This window comes from Xenopus laevis, chromosome 9_10L (assembly GCF_017654675.1).
Source record: "Xenopus laevis strain J_2021 chromosome 9_10L, Xenopus_laevis_v10.1, whole genome shotgun sequence".
Lineage (NCBI taxonomy): Eukaryota > Metazoa > Chordata > Amphibia > Anura > Pipidae > Xenopus > Xenopus laevis.
The window spans coordinates 53158464-53177787 of NC_054387.1; the positions used below are offsets into that span (position 1 = coordinate 53158464).

Here is a 19324-nt window from a genome sequence, read left to right on the forward strand (position 1 = left end):
GCTTTGAATGGCTGCCCCCCCCATGACTACAAAGCAGCTTATTTGTATAAACCACAATAGTCTTTCTGAACCAAAAAAATCAACATGACATTATATTTTCATTACTTTAAAACACTTTAATTTTTTGATGTTACTGTTCCTTTAAGGTCTAAGGCATTTAAGGATTATGGTGGAAGAATTTAGATAAGATACTTTTTTTTTTTTTTTTTTAATTATTATACTTTTTAAGGCCAGATAAAGGACATTGAGGTGCTGTATTTGAAGACAGGATACTACAGTTTTCTTAACAGAATTAAACTGTTTTATATTATATGCTTTTTTTCTTATGGCAACTTATGAGTGTGTAGGCACGTGGTGCAGGACATAGAAAGGAGAGACTGTGGACTGAGAATATTACACATTGTCTTAGGTTCAATACTCAGATACCAAGTTATGAGAATAAAGAGCCACACACATGATCCTGCTTTGCTGGATATTTATTTGCATCTAGAACATAATTATATTGAAGGACTCTTTCCAAAATTGCTCATATTTTATGAACATCCTTTGTAAATAACTTGTAATTGGGTTGGGTTCACTCTTCAATTTTCTGAAACAGAAAAGAAAAGAGAATTTGTTCATCTTTTAAACAACAGTCTTATTCATGTATTCTATGGGAAAAATGTCTAGGCCTTCTTTTTTAATCGCTTCAACAATAGTTTGTTATGAGAAAAGGGAGAGAATTAATTTATTTTTATTGTTATTTTTGTTGCTTCCTAACCATCAGTGACCAATTTACATATCACAAAGAGACTAAGGTATAGGCAGATATTAGAATTTTAGGGAAAAGTTTTGCAGGGTCACTTTACCTTTCCAACATCCCGAGTCTTGGCTCTGAGCTTGTTGACTTGGGATTCTGCAATATCAGCACGTTCCTCTGCCTCTTCCAATTCATGCTGAGTCTTCCTGAATCTGGATAGGTGGACATTTGCTTGTTCTTCCTACAAATTTGACATTTCAAAGAAGCTGAGTAACAACCAAAATGGAAAGTATCTTGGTAATGGTAAGTAGTATTTGACTACATTTTGTTATATATTCTGAATTCTCATTTCTTATTGTCTCCTTTATTCACCTTCTCCAATGACATAAGACATTGTGTAACATCATCAGAGATGAGATGAAAGATACTCACAGTCTCCTCTGCTTGTCTCTTGTATGCTTTGACTTTCAACTGCAACTTGTCCACTAAGTCCTGCAGCCTGAAAACATTCTTTTTGTCCTCTTCAGACTGCAAGAAATAAGTGATGAGTAATCAGAATGAACGAAAAAGGTTATTGTGATAATGTCCATGTGTTTTTGAATTTGCCATTCTGTCTTTTGTACCTGGTAAGTCAGCTCTTTGACTCTTCTCTCGTACTTGCGCACTCCTTTGATGGCATCAGATCCTCTCTTTTGCTCAGCATCAAGCTCATTTTCAAGTTCACGTACCTAGAAAAAGTATAAAATGTAGTGACATATTCATTATAAAGAACTACTATATGACAATGTTTTTGTTTATGTGGGGTTAAATGCATTTAGTTTAAATCGTACCCTGGCCTCCAATTTTTGGAGTTGCTTCTTGCCTCCTTTCATTGCCAGTTGCTCAGCCTCATCTAGACGATGTTGGAGATCCTTCACTGTCTGCTCCAGATTCTTCTTCATACGTTCAAGGTGAGCACTGGTGTCTTGTTCCTTCTTGAGTTCCTCAGCCATCAAGGCAGCCTGGGTGAAGTATGAGAAGTTATTCATTATGTAACTTGTGGGTATCTATCAGTCCAGGTATAGTACTTGTCTTTTATAAAATCTTACATCAGTGATTGCCTTCTTGGCCTTTTCATCTGCATTTCTTGCTTCCTGAACAGCTTCTTCCACTTCATTTTGAAGATGAGAGATATCAGCCTCAATCTTCTTCTTGGTGTTGATCAGACTGGTGTTCTGTGATATTCAATAAAAGCATACAAGTGACCACTTATGTACACAAAACTAGTTCAGCTAAGACAAATACAGGTATTAGACTGATTATCCGGAATCATAGAGACCTGGGGCTTTCCGGATAATAGGTCTTTCCGTAATTTGGATCTTCATACCTTAAGACTACTAGAAAATCATGTAAACATTAAATAAACAAAATAGGCTGGTTTTACTTCCAATAAAGATTCATTATATCATTTTTAAAATTTCGGATTATTTGATTATAATGGAGTCTATGGGAGACGGCATTTCCGTAATTCAGAACTTTCTGGATAATGGGTTTCCGGATAATGGATCCCATACCTGTACAGAAAGATTTCATATTATTATACCTGTGAGTGAAGAAGCTGCACACGCTCTGTAACATCAATAAGTTCCTGTTCTGCCACTTTGCGCCCACGCTCAGTCTGTTCTAGAGCAGACCTCATCTCCTCAATTTCAGCCAGCATGAGGTTATTTCTCCTTTCAACAATAGCCAGCTGCTCCTTTAGATCATCACTTCCTCGAAGTGCATCATCAAGGTGTAGTTGAGTATCCTGTATTTTAAGAAGATGATGTTTACCAACCAGAAACTAGAGAATAATTCTGTACCATGCAAGTTCATATTATAAATTACATATATTTTTAATCCAATCCAGGTCCTACCTTAAGCTGTCCTTGCACGTTCCTCAGCTGTTTCTGTGACTCTGCTGCTTGTCGGTTGGCATGGCTTAGTTGAATTTCCATCTCATTCAGATCTCCCTCCATCTTCTTCTTTAGTCTGAGTGCATCATTCCTGCTTCTGATCTCAGCATCCAGGGTGCTCTGCATTGATTCTAGAGCTCTCTGGCTGTTCCTTTTCACCTGTTCAAGTTCTTCATCCTTCTCAGCAATTTTTCTGTCAACTTCACCTTTAACTTGATTCAACTCAAGCTGGATCCGGAGGATCTTGACTTCTTCATGCTCCAAAGATCCCTAGATAAATTCATAAATATATATAGTTATAAACTATTTTCATTTTAGACTTTTTTTTCACTGATGAACACTGATATATTGACCTCGGCTTCTTCAAGGGCTGATTGTAAATCAGATTTCTCCTGTTCAACCAGCTTCTTGGCCTTTTCTATTTCATGAATGCTCTTTCCACTCTCTGCAACTTGTTCCGTCAAATCAGATATCTCCTCTGCAGCAGTGTAAGGAAGGTAACATATTTATATTTTATAGTGACATATAGAGTCAAAATTGAAAACCAAAGACACATATTGTGCAATATTTCCTTTAAAATATTTCTGTTTGGTTTATTAGTATCTGTTCACTCAATTACTGGGGCTATCCTATATTGAAAAAAAGTGATGTCAAATGTTAACGTGAAGAATAAGAGAAAGTATAGAAAAAGAATGAGGACAAGGGATCAGAAAAGGAGTATGACATTACAAGAGTAAAGAGGAAGTAAAAGCCTGAATGAAGAGGAAAAATAACATGAATGGCTAGTTAGTCCATCTTTTAAAGTTTCGTTCCACAGTAATGAAACCCCAGTCTGAAACTGTGCTTATACCCTAGCTAATTTTAGAAGCAGACAAACTAATGGTGTCAAGACCATAAAACATACGTTGAAGGTTCTTGTTTTCTCTCTTGAGGGTCTCAAGTTGGTCTAATGCTTCTTCATAGGAGTTCTTCATCTTAAACACTTCAGTGCTTAGAGACCTAGACTCTTTCTGAGAAGCCTCAAGTTCAGCCTGGGACTCTTCATATTTCTGCTTCCACTCTGACAACACCTAGGTGATTAAAATGAATGACACAAATGGAAGAAAAAGACAAATGGCTACAGTAATGTTTTTATTTCCCATCTTAATAGTTTTATCTGTATAAATACTTTATTTTATAGTCATAATGATTTAATGGTAATATACCTTGTCAAAGTTTCTCTGCTTCTTATCAAGTGCTGCGCAAGCTGAGTTAGAACGTTCTACATCTACCATGAGGTCTTCCACTTCTCCTTGCAGTCTCTGCTTGGTCTTCTCCAGGGAAGCACACTTAGAGTTGACGGCTTCAATTTGCTCCTCAGCTTCCTGGAGTCGCTGAGCAAGTTTCTTCCTGTCACATAATTTTACAAAAACAGATTCTCAGGAGCTGTGCCATAAGAATATGTGTATCATAACATATTCATATGTGATTATTACTGTATGGTGGCAAAGACATTTTTGCAATATGATTTTCAAATAGTTCATAAACTAGGTTTAATCACTTTAATATAAATGTAACATTTAATGTGTCACCAGTGAATTGTCAAATTAGTGAATTACTGGTGAAATAGATATATTTAAACATACTTGGCTTCCTCCAGTTCCTCTGTGCGCTGGATTGCATCAGTTTCATATTTGGTTCTCCACTGAGATACTTCACTGTTGGCCTTGGACAGTGACCGTTGCAGTTCAGCCTTTGCTTCCTGCTCCTCTTCATATTGCTCCCTGAGCAGGTCACAGTCATGGCGGGCAGATTGTAATCCATGGGCAAGAGCATTCTTGGCCTATAGGGATTTGTCAGAGTATGAATTACCTGCTTTGTATATTTATCAGTTTTTATAAATTAAATGTAGTTCTCTTTGTTAATAAAAAAACATTACCTTTGTTTCCTCCTCAAGTTGTCTCTTCAGTTCTTCAGTTTGCTGAGTAAAAGCTTGCTTGCCTCTGGAAAGTTGAGACACCAAAGATTCTTTTTCCTCTAGCTGGCGAGAATAAAAAACTGCCCCTAACAGAACAAAACTAAGATGAGGTTTTAGCCCCATTGTTATAATGGGTCCACCATTTAGGTAAAAACAAGTCAGCATTCGTTAAACAAAATTAATTACTCCAGTTTCTGTCTGCAGGCGAGCTCTCTGTGCATTAATATCATTAATCACCCTGAGGTGCTCTTCCTCCTTAGTCTTCACTTCAGAATATTGGTCCTCTAGAGTCCTGCACATCTTTTCTAAGTTTGACTGCAAACAAAATTGAAGAAATATATCTTTTAGGTTACTTTTCCTGCTAAGAAGGTGTGCTAAACTCTGAGCCTACTGCTTACTTTGGCTTTGGAGACAGTTTCCATGTTGCTGGCTAGGTCATCAATTTCCATCTTTAGTTCACTCTTTTCCTTTTCAAGCTTCTGTTTGACTCTTTGAAGGTTGTCAATTTGTTCCCCTAGTTCTGCAACACTGTCAGCATGCTTCTTCCTGAGAGCAGAGGCAGTAGCCTCATGTTGCAGAGTGGCCTCTTCAAGGTCACGTCTCATCTTCTGGAATTCTGCTTCACGCTTCTTGTTCATCTCAATCTGAGCAGAAGTGGCACCTCCAGCTTCCTCCAAACGCTCACTTATCTCCTCAAGCTCCCTGGAGAGGTCAGCACGCTGCTTTTCTGCCTTGGCACGAGCTGCACGCTCTGCTTCAATTTCTTCTTCCAGCTCCTCAATGCGAGCCTAGACAATTCCAATATATATTCTATTAAATTAAACTGCCTAATTTATCTTAAACCTGAGCTTTTTAGCATTGTTTTAGTCAGATTCACGTGCAATAAAGGAGTAGTCACAATGTCTAAACAGGCCACAGAAAGAGCAGCACCAACCAGTATAGTAGTTCTCTGGTTCACATGCCATTTGGTGTGTGACAAGGTATGTAGTCCAGTCTACACAAAGTTTTGATTCAATATTACAAGTTTTGGTTATGTTCTACTAAAGTATACCTGCAGCTCTTTAATTTTCTTTTGAAGCTGAGCAGCCAGAGCCTGTTCATCTTCAATCTTGCTTTGCAACTGGCTTACTTCAAATTCCTTCCTGTAAATGTTCAACAGAAATATATCATTGTGTAAATTCTGAATTTTGAAGATGCAATTGGCAGCAGTGTGTTGGTTAGTAATGATTTGCCTTCTACACTTTTTCTTACTAAATTAATTTCTTACTTTTTGACTTTTTCATCCAGCTGCTGCTTGTCATTTTCCAAGTCCATTGTAGACTCTTGGGCCAGTTTCAGATCACCCTCCAGCTTTCTTTTTGCCCTCTCCATTTCCATACGCAGCTTCTTCTCTTGCTCCAGAGATCCCTCAAGCTGATGGAACATAAAATGTATTAAAGATTAACAAACGGCTTTCATAGTACCGTTATCATTGTTATCAATAATATTTAAGCAATTAATATCCTTCATACATCATCAACTTGCTGCTCCAGCTTGGTTTTTGCTTTGGTGAGTGTGTTGACTTTGTCTTCTTCAGCTTGAAGATCATCAAGGGTCTGCTGGTGAGCTTCCTGAAGAGCTTTCTTTTCTTTAGTAAGTTTGGCAATGCTCTCATCCAGAACAGCCATCTCTTCAGTTAAGTTCTTAACCTGAATTTTAAGTATAAATATTAGTGAGTAATAAGCAACAGATATACACAAGGTACCTATTCACATTAGTTGCATATATGTCTGCAAATAAACAATTTAGTCAAATTCAATTTACCTTGTTTTCTGTTGCATGTTTTTCTTTCTCTACTTTGGCCAATGTGAGTTCAAGGTCATCAATATCTTTCTTCAACTCAGAACACTCATCCTCTAGTTTCCTTTTCTTTGCTGTAAGTTCTGCATTGGATTCCTCTTCATCTTCCAGCCTTTCATTGAATTCCTTAATTTTAGCCTCCAGTTGTATTTTAGCTTTGATCAGACCTTCACATCTTTCCTCTGCATCTGCCAGAGTCTCTGATTCCTGTACATGGTTTAAACAGTAAAATGTTCTTGTATTTGCTTTAAAAAACATCAGAAGCTGGAAATATATTATATTCACAATTGCCCTAACGCTATTAAGCGTTAAGAGATAAATGGCCTACAAGCCAGTACATCGCAGCTCTGAATATAAAGTTTGATAATTAAAGCAGGTACATGAAGTTAAAAGAATATTATGGCATGGTCTATCTACTGGCAAATAAATGCCAATTTCTGTTAACGTTATTGCTACCTTGGTGAATAAGAAGTTTAAATTCAAAAACAAAGTAGCACGTAAGTAGTGTAAGTTGTTTTTATTTGAACCATTTCAGGCATAGGCATGAAAAATGTATATTTTCTATTGAAAGTTTACCATGTTTTCTCATTAGTAAAATAAAGCAAATGTCAGAATTTTATCATTTTTGGGTGGTTCATACTAAGTAAAAATGTATCCCTTACAGATGTAACTTGGAGCTGAAGATCATTCTTCTCCTGAAGAATGGAAACCATTTTTTCCTCCAGTTCCTTTTTCTTTGCTTCTGATTTTGCCAAAAGTTCCTTGGTCTTCTCAAACTCCTCCTTCATGTTTTGCATCTCTTTCTCAGACTCTGCACTCTTCAGGAGAGGCTTGATCTTAAAGTAAAGTTTCATCCATGGCCAGTGCTTGACATTCATGAATGAACGGACGTTGTACTGGATGCAGAAGATGGATTCTCTGGAAATGAGCATACTCCATCAATATCAAACCAGAATATGTCTATTTCATTGTGATTGTGAAAGTGTAAATAAGAAATACCTTCTTTCCATCATCTTCTTAAACTCAACTCTCATGAGGTAACCTCTGCACATGGCCTGAGTACGAGTAATTAACTGGGCCAAACGTTCATCTCGCATCTCTTCCAGAGTACCTAATAAGCCAGCTTTAAAGAAAACCTGTTGGGAAAATTGGTTTTAAATTATTAAAATGTCCTGTTGCAGGAAACAACATACTATATTAATTGGGCATTTATTAGCAGAGTATTATCCAGGTATTGTAATTCACTGATTAAGATGAGGAGGAAGTACAAGGAATTGGATTACAGTGTTAATTAGTTTACCTTAGTGTGTCCAAATTTGTACTGAGTGTGGTCTACATCAATGGATCCAAGAAGCTTCTCTGAAGCTTTCTTGCTATCAATAAATTGCCCATCAGGAATAGCACTTGCATTTAGAATCTTGTAACTATATTACATTGGAAAAAGAAATGGTGTCAAAACTATGTTTTTCAAGAAATGGTCATATCAATGGTAGGGCTGCATGAAGTATTGTCAAGAGATGTGAGATCATTGGAAAATTTTGCATAATTGTGCTTTAGAGGACAACTGACAACTTAACAAAAGCTATTTACAATTTTCTATGCTTTCTATCAATAACAGAGGAACAGATAAATTCATACCGTTGTTTGAAGTCACCATAGATGATCCTGCTTGGGAATCCCTTTCTGCAAATTCGAATGCCCTCAAGGACACCATTACACCTAAGCTGGTGCATAACCAGATAGTGGTCCATGGCCCCTAAAAAATAGGTTATGAAAACATTCATTTTTATTCTTGGATATTACAGAATGAAATGTAATCCAGTCAACTGCTAAATATTAATTTACCCCTTTATTTGAATGTTTTTTTAGAGCCTGATTACAATTTTTACCTGGAGTTTTTGTCTCATTAGGGATCAGGCAACGTACAAAGTGGGGGTGAGTGCTTCTAAGGTTGCTCATCAGCTTGTTCAGATTCTCCTATAGAGATGAGAATAATGATATTATTATCATAAGTGCCAATATCATTTACAGAGCTAAGCAATAGATGGGAATATACACTGAACATACAGTAAGTAGAAAAACAACCAGTAACAGATACAAGAGGTAAAGAGGGCCCTGCCCAAATGAAATGATAAATGATTTGCAAAGTTTATACATAAACATTATCTTTGCTTCACAAGGCTAGGGGTGGGATGTCCCTCTACTGCTCTTTCCTTTAGCCCTAGAGAAGCTTGTACATATATTGCTAGTTTGTATGCATTTCATATGGCTTGAGTTAAAAAAAAGAATATCTCAATTTTTCTATGCAAATTGGACACGTACCTGGAAGGAGTGACCTGTATATTCTTTACTTGTTAGTTATTTGTTATTATTAGTTAGTTATGTGTTTTCCGGTCTCCCTCTTCAATATTATAACAATATGAAGGATAATCAGCTTAGAATTCTTTAAGGGATTCAGTCATGATTAATGGTGTAGTTTTTATTCCTAAATTACAGTTTACACTGCAAATAATTCACTCTACCATGTAAAAGTTCATTCCTGAACCAATAGTAATATTGGTGTATAGGCAGCCATCTCAGGTAATTTTGTCTGGTCATGTGCTTTCAGAAAGAGCCAGTGCTGCACTATGGAACTGCTTTCTGACAGGCTATTGTTTCTCCTACTCAAAGTAACTGAATGAGGTTGCAGTGGGACATGGGTTTTAATATTTAGTGATGTTGTATGTACCAGGGAGCTGTTATCGGGGTACCTTCCCACTTTTCTGCTGATGGACTGTTGGGGGGGAGGGGTGACATCACTCCAATTTGCAGTACAGCAGTAAAGAGTGACTGAAATGTATCTGAGCACAAGGCTCCTGGGAAACCAACAATATGTCTAGCCCAATGTCAGATTTCAAAATAAAAAAAACAGTTTGCTCTTTTGAAAAATGGATTTCAGTGCAGAAGTCTGCTGGGGCAGCACTATTAACTGATGTGTTTTGAAAAAATGTTTTCCTATGACAGTATATCTTTAACTGTATTTGCATGATATTCTTTTTACTAGTGCAAATTCACTAAACTGCATTTTTCACATTTATCAAATACTACAGTGTTGTCACTTATGAAATAGCTTTCCTTACATATGGTGCCTTACATATTACTACATACATGAGTTCCGTGACATGTCTGAAGTTATTTATCAATAACATTGTCCAGAGTATGGTACAATATAATTTACCCTGAAAAGAGCAGACACGGTCTGGAAAGAGGAACCCTTCTTCTTGGCACCCTTCTTTCCGGCATCTACAAATGACAATTAAATGCAAACATTTATTTATTGATAAGAAAATAAAAAATATTATATAGAAGTAAATATTGTATCTTTTATACTGTTATAAGTCTGCAATACCTGCTTCTGCACCAGCGTGTGCAGCGTAGAGGAAGCAGAGCAGTTTGATAGAAGACTTCTGGTAGAGCCCAATGACAGTTTCATTCAGTGGGTCCTTGTTCTTATCAAGCCAACCAGAGATGTTGTAATCCACTGTCCCAGCATAGTGGACAAGAGAGAAGTGAGCCTCAGCTTTGCCTTTTCCAGGCTTGGGTTTCTGGAAGTTATTGCACTTGCCCAGATGTTGGTCATGCAACTTGTTCTTGAAAGAAGTGTCTGTTGCCTTGGGGAACATGCACTCCTCTTCAAGGATGGAGAAAATGCCCATTGGCTAAAGGAGAGGATGCAAACATGCTCATATATACTAGGTTCCTGACACTATCAAGGGTCTAAAGATTTTCTAGTGCAAAGTGTTGTATAATACACTATTATAGTTAACAGCTGTGTATTAACGGCAAGTAGGGTGAAATTGCGTACCTTCTCAATAAGCTCAATGCAGGCAGCCAAGTCCATGCCGAAGTCAATGAACTCCCAGTCAATCCCTTCCTTCTTGTACTCCTCTTGCTCCAGGACAAACATGTGATGGTTAAAAAACTGTTGCAGTTTCTCATTGGTGAAGTTGATGCAAAGCTGTTCCAAGCTGTTCATCTGATCATAAAACATACATTATACCATACATACATTATATTATTCATGATATAAAACACTTGAAATGTTATACTTACATCAAAGATCTCAAAGCCAGCAATGTCCAAGACACCGATGAAGTGCTGCCTTGGCTGCTTAGTGTCCAGCTGCTGGTTAATTCTTATGACCATCCACAAGAACATTTTCTCATACACTGACTTGCCCAGGGCACCAACTGAATTGTATACCTAGAAAAGTGTCAGATTATGAATTAATACAATAAATACTAGTATATACTCTTTGATATTTGCAGTCCTTGACCATGAAATTACCTGCTGGACGGTTTGACCTTTTGTGACATACTCATTGCCGACTTTGACTCTAGGGTAGCAAAGAGCCTTTAGCAGATCTGCTGAGTTCAGACCCATCAAATAGGCAATTTTGTCAGCCACTATAGTATGAATTTGAAAAAACAAATGTTTAAAATTGTGGAAACAAAGAAGGTACCTAAAATTTCGACACAATTGCTGAAATATCTAGATGAGAATCTAGTTATTCTGTTTGGATTTGGGTTTGCCTTAAATGACATTACAACGGGCCATGGATGCTCAAAGAGCCTCATTTGCTCCTGTTCCATATAGGCAGTTGTTTTCCAATTTGCAGCATTTCATTTTGCAAGAAGGCAAAGAGGACCTAATTGTTCAGTACTTGCAACTAGAGTTGCAACTGGATTTGCATGCACTGTCAAGTTCAAAACTCCCTGCCCAGATATCCATAGTTGAAAATCTGGACTGAACTGTGCAGTTAATGATGTGGCAGTAGCGAATCACTGGCTGTCACATCATAGCCCTGCCCCCTGATCCCCAGATGTGTGCTTTGCAACAGGCAATGGACCTACTCTTGATCACCGTGCCTGCTGTGATTCTTTGCTTAGGTTATTAGAAAGAAAATCCACACAAACTGCACATTATTAGAAAGAAAATCCACACAAACTACATATGTAATATTATATCCCACTTCTTGCAATTAAATGTAAATGGTATTCCTCACCCTCTGTGCCATCTGGCTCAGCCTGTTCCTCTCTTTGCTTCTGTTTGAATTTCATGTTGCCATAGTGCATCACAGCTCCAGTGAGTTTGTAAATGCCGATTTTCTCATCAGCATTGAAACCCAAAATGTCAATGGCACTCTGAAAAGACACAGAGCATAATTATTATGTAAAACAATTTCCATATCAGTGACTACAAAACAGCTTTAGCAAAGTATAAAATTACATAAACAATGATTATTAGAAAAAGTATATAAAGATGCAACAAAAAAACATTTGACTTCAAAATCTCCATTTCTCTTCACAACACTGGGGGTAGTGTTTTAAAGAGAATTTAGGGGGGGCACAAACCAAGATCCACAACCTTTAGTTGGTGCAAAGTCTAGAAAAAGAGTTCTAACAATTAGAATCTTCCCACCCAAGATACAGGAATTTACTTACATCTGTGGCCATCAACTCCTCTTGGTCATCAATGCTCGCCACAGTGATTTCACCTTGGCTCACATATGCAAAATCATAAGGGTTTGTTGTAACCAGGAGCATATCTATGAAGAAAAGGAAACAAGCAATGGCAGTTCACTAATGCCAAATCAAACTTTTCTACAATTATAGAAAGGATAGTTTAATCTGATCAAAGTTACTCACCAATAAGCTCTGGTTTCTTGTTTGACATGATTTGGTAGAAGATATGATAGCTTCTCTCTGCTGATAGCTGGAATGTTACTCTGGATTTTTCCAGAAGATCTAAGTAAACACAATGGTTCCAAAATTATTACATGCGCTATGAATAGTAAATGCATGTTAAAAAAATATCAAAAACAAATTTACATGTTTCAATATCAGCAGAGGACAGCTTTCCAGTGGTTCCAAAATGGATTCTGATGAATTTACCCTAGTAATTAAAATGGACAAAATATTAAATGTGGTTAGGATATTGCAACAACATAGAAACATGATAACTGGGGTTTCAAATAGATACTGATCCATAACTTTCAAACTTTTGCTTAAATAATTCCCACTTAACCTCCTACTGATCTACTTAGTCATGCTGAAGATATTTTACTTTTAATGCATATTAAATAAAAACATAGTTACTTAACGCATCTTATATACAACAAGCCCCTTGTTTTCCCAGTTAGAGCCTGTGTCCAAGGTTTCATATAAGAAGGAGCTAATTTTACAGAAGTGTAACAGGGACAGATAGTTTGACTACATGTAAGGGTTTGCAGCCTTTAGGAGAGAATGATCATTCACAAACAACTTGCAAGAACTGCACACAATTGATGGTACATTTGTGTCCCCTGTTTCCTGGAACAATTGCATCACTGCCATGGAACAGGTGTGTTGATGCCAATGTCTGTGTTCCAGTAGGAGCATAGATATATTAGCACTTGAACAGGAGGCACATAATCACGCTACCATCTCCTCCCACAATTACTCTGAGGAGGTTCAACTAGAAATAGTTATATTAAACAAATATTTTGAATTAAAAGAACAGGTAGAATGCATGTCCACCAAAAACCATATAAATCACATATATATATGTATCTGGACCGACTTACAAAGCGGGATGAATTGTCATTCCTCACAGTCTTGGCATTGCCAAAGGCTTCCAGCAGAGGGTTGGCCTGAATGATTTGATCCTCCAGATTTCCCTGCAAGAAACAAAATATTCGCATTATTAGTATACAAGATGTTTTATTGCCTATGAAGGTTTTTGTATCCACTAGTGGAAAGCTTAAGCTTCTATGCATTATTGTACAACAAACATCTTATAAAATATGTAATTTGTGTATCATAACATCTAAGAAATGATGTTACATAGAGGCCATCTGAATGTTCCATATGGGATTAGAAATACTATACAATTTCTCTTAATGGATAACACCCCAGAAGATGTTATTATAGAAACCCACCTAAATGTATGCTTGAGATTGTGAAGCCTAGCAAACTTTACTGTATGGGATAAGGGAGCCTGCCTTGGTGTGTATGATTATGGAAACCCACCAAAATATATGTGACATGGAATCAACCTGTGTTTATGAGATGTCAAATCCTACATGAGTGTCTGTTAAACTAGGTAGGCCTCCTGAATCAATATGCAAACCCCCTGAAATGTTCATTCCATGGTATTAGTGTGACTCTCACCTGAATTTTTCCAGGTTCCTCTTTCTTCTTATCACCAATAGCTGCAATTGTTGCAAAGTATTGGATGACACGTTTTGTGTTTACAGTCTTTCCTGCTCCAGATTCTCCACTGAGCAACAAATAACAAAAATGTTGGTTTGAAGATAAGTACAAAAGATAAATAATATATGTGGTACTGCAAGGGTAGATGCGTATTTTACCAAAGTATCAATATCTGGTACTTTCTGATAGCAACAGAATTAGATGTTACTGGGTTTCAAAACCTTGTGAAAGAAGTTCGGTTTCACTAATATATGTTGACATGCACAATACTTGATATTGGAGTATCTACAACCCTGGTCCCAAGCTGGGTCTTCAGCCCCTGTGGTTACTTTTCTGCTTTTTATAGGTTGTAACACGTTTAATCCTCCCTGATTCTTGTGGCCCCACAGTCAAAGGCTCTGAGCCTTCTATAATTACACCTCTGAATGTAGTGACTCTATATTAATAAAACAAAGCATCTTCCCCATAGCACCAGAATGCCTTAATCGATTATTTTTTGTTACACTTACGTAATCAGGACAGACTGATTTTCACGATCTAGTGGAAAACAAAAAAAATTATCCTTATTAAAACCACAGGGTAAAAGTAGAGTTCACAACAACCTATCTCTCTTGTATATTTAACAAAGGGTGAAATAGAGTTTGTTCTAAATGTATAATGTAGTCATCCCTCAGATCATTTGGACATTTTTTTGTTTAGTTAAAGAAAGTGTCAAATGAATTCTAAACATTGGATACAGAAGGTATGGGATTGAGCATGAGAACTATAACTATCTTTCAAGTTAGTTTGTGTTGTTTCGAATTTCAAACTGAATGTTAGTAGTGAGTTTTACAAGGCAATTTACCTGTTAACATGAACTGATAGGCATTATCAGAGATGGAGAAGATGTGGGGTGGGGCCTCCTGACGCTTCTTGCCTCTGTATGCTGCCACCACCTCTGGGTTGTACACTGGAAGCCACTTGTAGGGGTTCACGGTAGCACAGAAGAGACCAGAATAGGTCTGGAAACAAAAACGCCATATGTATGATGTTCATGCACCCTGTAACCTTCTAACAAAAGATCTAACTATTGAAGGTGGTAGCCATTTCCTTTAAGGAACCACAAAGACAAAACTAGAATGGGCAGCTCAAAAAATTGATCAAACTTCTTGCTAATTGATGTGTAGACATCTATCAGGTTCTGTTACTAAAGTTTCTCAATTTACAATGGAGAGAAAATTGATTTTTAAAGAAACATAGACTCACGTAGATCATCCAGGCTGCATAGCGCTCTTTGAGGTTATACAGGACAGATGGTTCGTTCAAGTGGGTCATCATGGCCATGTCTTCAATTTTATCGTACTTTGGTGGGTTCATAGGGAAGATTTCATCGTCCTTCACTGTTACAGTCTGAAAAAATACATCACAATTGTAAGATATAAAGATTCATCTACTCTGCCCAAATGTATACTTAAATAAATACATATATTTTCACTGTTTCAACCACAAATACAAATGCAGTGATACTAAAATGGACACAAATATTGTGAGTATTCATTAAAGGTACTTGCTTCCAAACACACTCCTTCCTTAATATTGTGCTAAGGGCCAATGGAACCACTCAGTCTGCTATGATGAACAGTGTGCAAGTGCACCTACTAACATTAGGGGTCCCTGTAGCTGTCACCACCCTGGGTGTTGTGGCAATTCCCGATTCCTCAGCAGATTGCTTCAGTTGGTGCACCAGACTTGCACCCAGCAAAATGTGCTCTGGAAGTGAAGCAATCCCCTCTCTGAATGTGTTAGCAGCCTAGCAAAACTAAGTTTAGTAAATGCTGTTAGCTTGAAAAAAGTAAGTAAATATCCGTTTGGCTTTTTGCAACATATTTATTAAATTTAACACCTTAATAATTTAAAGGAGATGTATTATGTAAGAAACAAGAATGTGCCAGTGCATTAAACTCTTTTAGATATAGAAGGAATGTGCTTTAAAAAGTTATGTTTCTGATTACTTTATTGAAAATGTATACAAAAACTCTACTCATCCCACCCCTCTGTTCCACTTCCTGCTGTCTCCTTTCCCAGGCTGTGCAGGGGAGCCACAGCGCTCAGCACACTGCATTGTATGATAGGAACCAGAATCAGCAGCTAGGCTGACCTTGTCTGTGCTTGTTTGTTTGACTGCAGGGCTGTGATTGGCTGTCCCCCTTCTACTGTGCTTCTGGCATTAACCATTAGAACACACCCACCCTTTATTTGAAATAGGGACCAGAGAACATCTATGGTGAGCTCAACTAAAGGGGCTGATTTTAAACACAATATTAGTTTATAACCAAAAGTAAAACCAGCACCGTATAGTATACATTATTCCCTACAAAATTAGGGTTTTTTATTAAAAATGTTTTTAATTCAGCAACACCTTGAAATATGTTTTTAACTTACAGTATTGTCCTCTTTCTTTACGGTGACTTTGCCTCCCTCCTTGCTCTGGACGATGCCTTTGACATACATTGTTTTAGGATCAATTACAAAGACAGATGTCTTTGCATCAAATGGTTTGTTCTGTGCCTCAATCCTCTCCTTCTCTGACTTTCGGAGATACTGGGCAGCCGGCCCATAGGAGGCCATCTCAGCGTCACTCATGGTCGATGGTTTTCTGGCAAAACAATAAAATCCATGAAAATGTGTTGTAAAGTAACAATGATAGCAAAATTGTTCATTACTTCCAAGTTGTGATGCTGTAGGAATCAACATTGATCTTTCAGGTTTCCAGGGCTAAACATAGGTACACTTTAAAGTTTTGAATTCTATAGGGAAGGTTTAGTCTAGTTTGGATAAATGTTTTAACAGATATTTATCATTTTAATGGGTCTATCATCCAATTCAATTGCTAGGCAGCAAACAACATATGTACATTTCACAGATAATACTTTTTCAAGGTTGCTATCTGAGGTCTCTTACCTTGTGTGTCTCCTTCAGTGATGGAAATTTGAAAAGTCTGAAAAAAATATTTAGATATTTATTTCTAATGCAAACTATAGACACAGCATTGTAGTACATATAGAGTTAATCCTTGTATATTTCTGTTAAATGAAAACATTTAAATGGAAGGCATGGCAGTTTTTGTAGAAATATATATATATATATCTATATATCTATCTATATATATAAATATAAATATATATATATATATATATAAATAAATATTTAGATATTTATTTCTAATGCAAACTATAGACACGGCATTGTAGTACATATAGAGTTAATCCTTGTATATTTCTGTTAAATGGAAACATTTAAATGGAAGGCATGGCAGTTTTTGTAGAATATATATATATATATATATCTATATATAAATATATATATATATGTAGATAGATATATATCGATATATCTTATATATATCTATATATATATATATATATATATATGTGTGTGTGTATCTCTTGGTTGTCTTTGTGACTAAAGAATCTTGTGGATCCCTTTGTCATCAAATTATATTTTTGAAGATTTTCAGGCACTACTTAAGGAAAAAAGATTTTACATTTAAATGCACGAAAGACATAATTATAAAATGAGTGATAAAAACTTTCTAGAGCAGAACTAACTCTGACGTTTAAGGGAGAAAAAAATTATATAAAAAAGTATTAGATCCTGCTCCGATAATAATCCTTTCTATGTGAAAGCTAAATTACCTACAGGCTTGGCTATAAATCCAGCAAGGAGACAGGTTATGGTTTCTTGTCCATAAAACATCTCAATTCATGAAAAAGAATGTTATAAATTTAACTGCAAAATATTAAAAAAAGTTCTTTCTGCCTCTCAGTAGAATAATGTTAATGCTCATTGTCCCTTTTTTCCAATTATGAAGCTAAGCTATTAAACTATAGATGAAATAATGTAAGTATGACAAAATTACTATTTTATTTTTTAGAATAAAAATGCTTAGGTTGAGTGACAAAACCTACCTCTAGATGCACAGTCGGTGAAGGATAAAGATGTTGTCCACCCCAATGCTTTTATACTCTCCCACCTGCTTCTCCAGCAATATTAATCTCTATATTTGGAATTTAATATTAGGAGCTCCCTCCTATAAAACAGTTGACGTTGAAATTTTTTTCCGTTTACTACCTTTGACCACATAAGAAACAGGATATGACCAGTAATGAAGTAGTGACCATATGGACAAACCATTTTTGTATAAAGTGTCTTTGGGAAACGTGTTAATCTCCTAGCGATCGCCATCCCAATATAGAACTGGGAATTAGAGCATCTCGATTAAATGTTGTATGGATGGGAAAGACATTGAGACTCAGCATATTTCCATTTCTGGCACAACAACAATTTGTATCGCTCTTTAAGAAGTAATTCAGCATACAGATTTGTTCTCCATGAACTATACTGCAAAACACATGCTAGTGAAACTGATATTTTTGTACAAAAGCATTTTTTATGTCACTTTTACAGCTGCTTCATGTGTACATTTTAAAACTGGGGGGGCAGCTTTTCATTTTACTAATATATATTCAGTTTAAGGGTGTTTTTAAATGAAATACTTAATGTCCCAGTTTTTTTAATTAGTTTTTCCTTCATTTGACCTGCATTCACCAATGGCCCATAAAGAGATGGTGGAAATTAGCTAAATATTTGGCCTTTTTTTAAATCAATCTAAGGGGGTTATTTGTCAAATGTAGGGTTTTTAGACATCGAATGAACACAAATGAACTCACAAGTTGAATGGTTTCTAATTTAAGAAAAAACTTGAATGGGAAAAACTTGAATCAACAACTTGAATCAGAATTTTCATGGAAAACACAAGTCAACCATATTAAATCTGCCCCTAAAAATATGAACATAATGAAAAGTCATTAGCAGAGGGGAAGGACACATTCTTCTCAGCTCTGGCCAAGCGATGAGGGATTGTAATGCAATAAATATACTTATAGCTAAGTGCTAAATGTCATCGCCCTACACAGATAAAGTTATAAATGCAGAATTCCTGTTCCAACACAAGAAGGCTTAGGGCTGATTTATCAAAAAGTTACTTTTTTTTTGTTTTACAATTCAAAGAATATTTACAGCATGAAAACTATGTGTCAGTATTTTCTGAAACTTTGAATAGAAAAAATACAGAAGCATTTGAGATTTCTAGCATGAACTAAACAATGTGATTCCTGCTGGCATGCATTTTTTTAAAAACCATGCGCAAATATTTTGTTGTGTTTTTTTCCTTAAATAATCTAGCATTCAAGAAAAAAGACACACACGTCTGCTTTTTTTTCCTGGAGCTTTTTTTAACTCTTGGTAAAGTGACCTGAGGCAAGTTGTTGCAGAACTACAGCTTGAATCCTGACACCTTGAAAAATATTTTTTAAATATAGTATTGCAGTGTCAGATTGGCTCACCTGGATACCAGGAAAACTCCCGGTGGGCCCAGGTGTTAGTGGGCCTCTTGCTTCTAAATATTTGACCTATTTCATGGTCATTGCCTATTTCTTTATGGGGAAAATGCTTAATATTGGAAGAATATTGTAAGTATATATAACAAGACTAGGAGAATAAAGAGGTTGAGTGAGTAGAGGAGGAATAATAGTTTGGCAAAGTCCACTGTCTAATGTTTTCTGGTGGGCTCACGGTTTTAGGT

General features: G+C 36.4%; 1 protein-coding gene across 1 annotated transcript; it reads right to left on the bottom strand.

Moving 5' to 3' along the window:
- Window positions 1-480: 480 nt before the first annotated feature.
- Window positions 481-16749, bottom strand: LOC108701817 (myosin-4). Its single transcript, XM_041576783.1, has 40 exons — window positions 16642-16749; window positions 16123-16336; window positions 14947-15090; window positions 14546-14702; window positions 14211-14238; window positions 13660-13768; window positions 13074-13166; window positions 12340-12403; window positions 12157-12255; window positions 11953-12056; window positions 11514-11652; window positions 10796-10914; window positions 10562-10711; window positions 10314-10484; window positions 9858-10167; window positions 9687-9751; window positions 8359-8446; window positions 8108-8225; window positions 7770-7893; window positions 7469-7605; window positions 7132-7387; window positions 6434-6676; window positions 6142-6318; window positions 5898-6043; window positions 5682-5772; window positions 5029-5418; window positions 4816-4945; window positions 4592-4707; window positions 4299-4495; window positions 3879-4062; window positions 3578-3743; window positions 3027-3151; window positions 2635-2943; window positions 2322-2525; window positions 1828-1953; window positions 1570-1740; window positions 1363-1467; window positions 1172-1267; window positions 849-980; window positions 481-589 (listed from the first exon to the last, which is right to left on the bottom strand). Exons 2-40 carry the CDS (start codon window positions 16321-16323, stop codon window positions 575-577), a joined length of 5799 nt encoding a protein of 1932 aa, XP_041432717.1. The 5' UTR covers window positions 16324-16336; window positions 16642-16749; the 3' UTR covers window positions 481-574.
- Window positions 16750-19324: the final 2575 nt, after the last annotated feature.